At 54.1% G+C, this 2,886-nt stretch overlaps 1 protein-coding gene across 1 annotated transcript in view; it reads left to right on the top strand.

Annotated features, from left to right (window-relative positions):
* The window catches only part of GUITHDRAFT_154705 (hypothetical protein), a 1,362-nt gene extending 920 nt beyond the window's left edge, over positions 1-442 (top strand). Inside the window, exon 4 of the mRNA XM_005825358.1 lies at positions 222-442. Within this exon, the coding sequence (XP_005825415.1) occupies positions 222-229 (8 nt within the window). The 3' untranslated portion in view covers positions 230-442. The remainder of the gene's footprint in view (positions 1-221) is intronic.
* The last annotated feature ends 2,444 nt before the right edge of the window (positions 443-2,886 follow it).

Genomic DNA, 2,886 nt, shown 5'->3' with positions numbered 1-2,886 from the left:
CATACAAAAAAAAAAAAAAGTGTTCGTCCCTTACGCCCAATGATGACCTCCTTTTACCTCCCTCCCTCACACCCCTCCTCCCCCCCCCCCCCCACCCCCTACCCTCCTTCCCCTCTCTTCCTCTTCCTCTTCCTCTTCCCCTTCCTCTTCCCCTTCCCCTTCTCCTCCCACCATGTTCGCTCATTACACCCATGAGTGGTTGTTGAGATTTGTTTCCCAAGGTTCATGAGAAGAGACAAGACCTTTCTTCCGAAAACACCATGGAGATCACAGACATGGACGAATAGGGAAGGAGGAGAGAGGAGAGAGGAGAAAGGAGTATCAGTGAGGGAGGAGGAAGAAGAAAGGAGGAGGCAAGGTGTAGATATGTAGATACTGATAGATCTGTTGACTATTCCTAGACAAATGTTTTAACGCACAGGCGAGCTTGATGTAATAATAACAAACGAGGGAAATGCGATGTGAAGAGGGCGGTAAGAGGAGGAAACAGCGGAGTGACAATGGAAGAGGGAGAGGGAAGGGTAGCGCACGGGACAGAAAGTGATTTTCACAGAGGAAAGCTGGAGAGTATGAAGCAGCAGGAGGAGCAGTGGTGAGTAAGAGAGGAGGAGCAGGAGCAGGGAGGAGAGAAGGAGCATCAGCTGCCGCATCGCACGAACTCGATCCTCCATCTCCTCCTCCGAATTTGGAGGAGGTTTACATAGAATTGAACAAGTCATCGAAACATGATCAGTTACATCACAACTCACTCAGATCTCTCTCTCAATTTCTTTGCTAAGGGGGATCCAATGGCGTTGCTCACTTCACCGCAATCTACAAGACGATATGCGGTCTACCATGAAAAGAATGATTGCTGACTGGACGAAGGGATGGCTGTACGACCAGCAGAGCTTCGAGTTGGTAAGGCAGCATCTCAACCCGTCGACGGGGCAGCGAACGCACTTGTTTGCTGCCGATGGCATGTCCAGGCTGATGGGCTGCAGATGGAGGAGCTGCTAAGCAGGATAGCCAGCAGAGAACTGCGACTACCCATGACGGAGTTTACCTACCTGTGCTACGTCATGTACAGCACCTGGTCTTTACCTACCTGTGCTACGTCATGTACAGCACCTGGTCCTTCGCAGTCAGACCTGGGCAGCCGATGACGGGGGCAGGGCGAAGTAGAGCGATGAAGACCGTCTTCATCCCGGTGAGTCGGGGAGACGCCCAAAGTGGAGGGACTTTGCCGGGGACTGGGGGAGAGAGCTTGAGCGTACCGGTCTGACAAGGTGTGCTTGCTGGAGGGCAGGTGGACCGGTGGGAGTACAAGTCAGCTGTGGAGCCGTCGGGGGCGTCGAGTACGAGAAGACAGAGGCACTTGAGCGCTGGACGAGACTAGGACAGAGAAAGCAGAGGCGTCGCAAGGGGGAGGGGGGAGATGAGAGGCCCAGCTGCATGCAGCGGTTGTAGTCAAGCACGTCAAGCACAGACAGCAGCACTCCTTCTCTCCATGCACATCCCCTGATGATTGCTGCTGGGCCCTCCGACGGGTCGACACGAGCAAGACAGGACGATCACGTAAGGAGGAGGAGGAGGAGGAGGAGGAGGAGGAGAGTATTCGAGCGCGCACCCTGCTTCCTCTACCCCCAAGGAAGGCGTGTACTGGAAGCAGAAGGTTGATGCAAGGGGAGGAGGGAAAACTTGCAAGAGGAGGAAAAAAAGTGGGTGGACAGAGAAATCGATGATAGTAACAATGACTAGGCAAGAGTCAGACTGCTGTAGGGAAGGAGGTGAGAAGGCAAGGACAGGACAGGAAAGGAGGGTGGGTAGTGGAGAAGGAGAAGGAGAGAGAAGAAGAGAGGAATCGGATGAAATCTGTGGAGACTGAAGGATAATAGGAAAACGAGAGCAGCATGCAGCAACAAAGTCTGTTTCCAGTAATGAATAACAAGAAAGCAGAAGAAGTTGCTAAGTTGATGTCTCTTCAACGATTGCACGACGACGTGAAGAATGGCGGTGGGAGAAGGAGAAGAGCGGAGGCAGAAAAGAGGGGGAGAGGGAAAAGGGGCCAAAGGGAATAGAAAGTGATTTGTACAGAGGAAGAATGTAGAGGAGAAGGAGAAGGAGCGAATTGAGAGGAGCGAGGAGCAGGAGCAGATCGAGAAAGACAGCAAGAGCAGGAGCAGGGAGGAGAGGAGAAGCAGGAGCAGGCAAGAGAGCAGGAGCAGGTATCGTCATGAGTCAGCAAGGAAAACGAGGATGTTGGGCAGGAGCTCCTCCGGCTCCTTCGCTCCGTCAACGTGTAGGACCTGCTGAGCGGTCAGGAGGAGCTGTCAAGAGGAAGGAGGAAGGAGGAAGGAGGCTGATAGGAGCAGGAGGGAGGAGGGAGGCTGGTAGGGGAGGAGAGGAACACGGGAGTGAGGGAAGACGGAGACAGCAGGAAGGGAGCTGCGAAACTTGCATGTTCGAAATGGTCAGCCACGTCCTCGTTTTCCTCCCGGTACTGGTTGAGCCTGCTCCTACCCGTCAGCTGCCGCATGGCACGATGAGCGAGCTTGCCTTTGCCGCACTCGATCCTCCATGTCGTCCCTCCTCTGCACCAGCCTAGCGCACGAAGAAATCAGGTGGAAGGAGGGAGGAGGGAGGAGGGAGGAAGGGAGGAGAGGAGGAAGGAGGAAGGAGGGGAGGAACGCGTTCTAAAGGCATGAAGGAAAGAAATGGTGAGGAAGGTACATCAGGGAGAAGAAGGAATGAACAGCATAGTCGAAGAAGACGAACGAGGAGGAGGGAGGAGTTGGAGGAGGAGAGAAGAAGAGTAGGAGGGGAAGAAAAGGAAGAGGAAGGAGCACAGCGCGGGGAGGGCAGGAGTATGAGTCTTCAAGGACCTGTCAAGAATGTCCGGAGGAG

Source organism: Guillardia theta, assembly GCF_000315625.1.
Source record: "Guillardia theta CCMP2712 unplaced genomic scaffold GUITHscaffold_84, whole genome shotgun sequence".
In the NCBI taxonomy this organism is placed as follows: domain Eukaryota; class Cryptophyceae; order Pyrenomonadales; family Geminigeraceae; genus Guillardia; species Guillardia theta.
The sequence above is the reverse complement of the archived record's forward strand: the minus strand, read 5'-3'. Positions and strand labels throughout refer to the sequence as shown.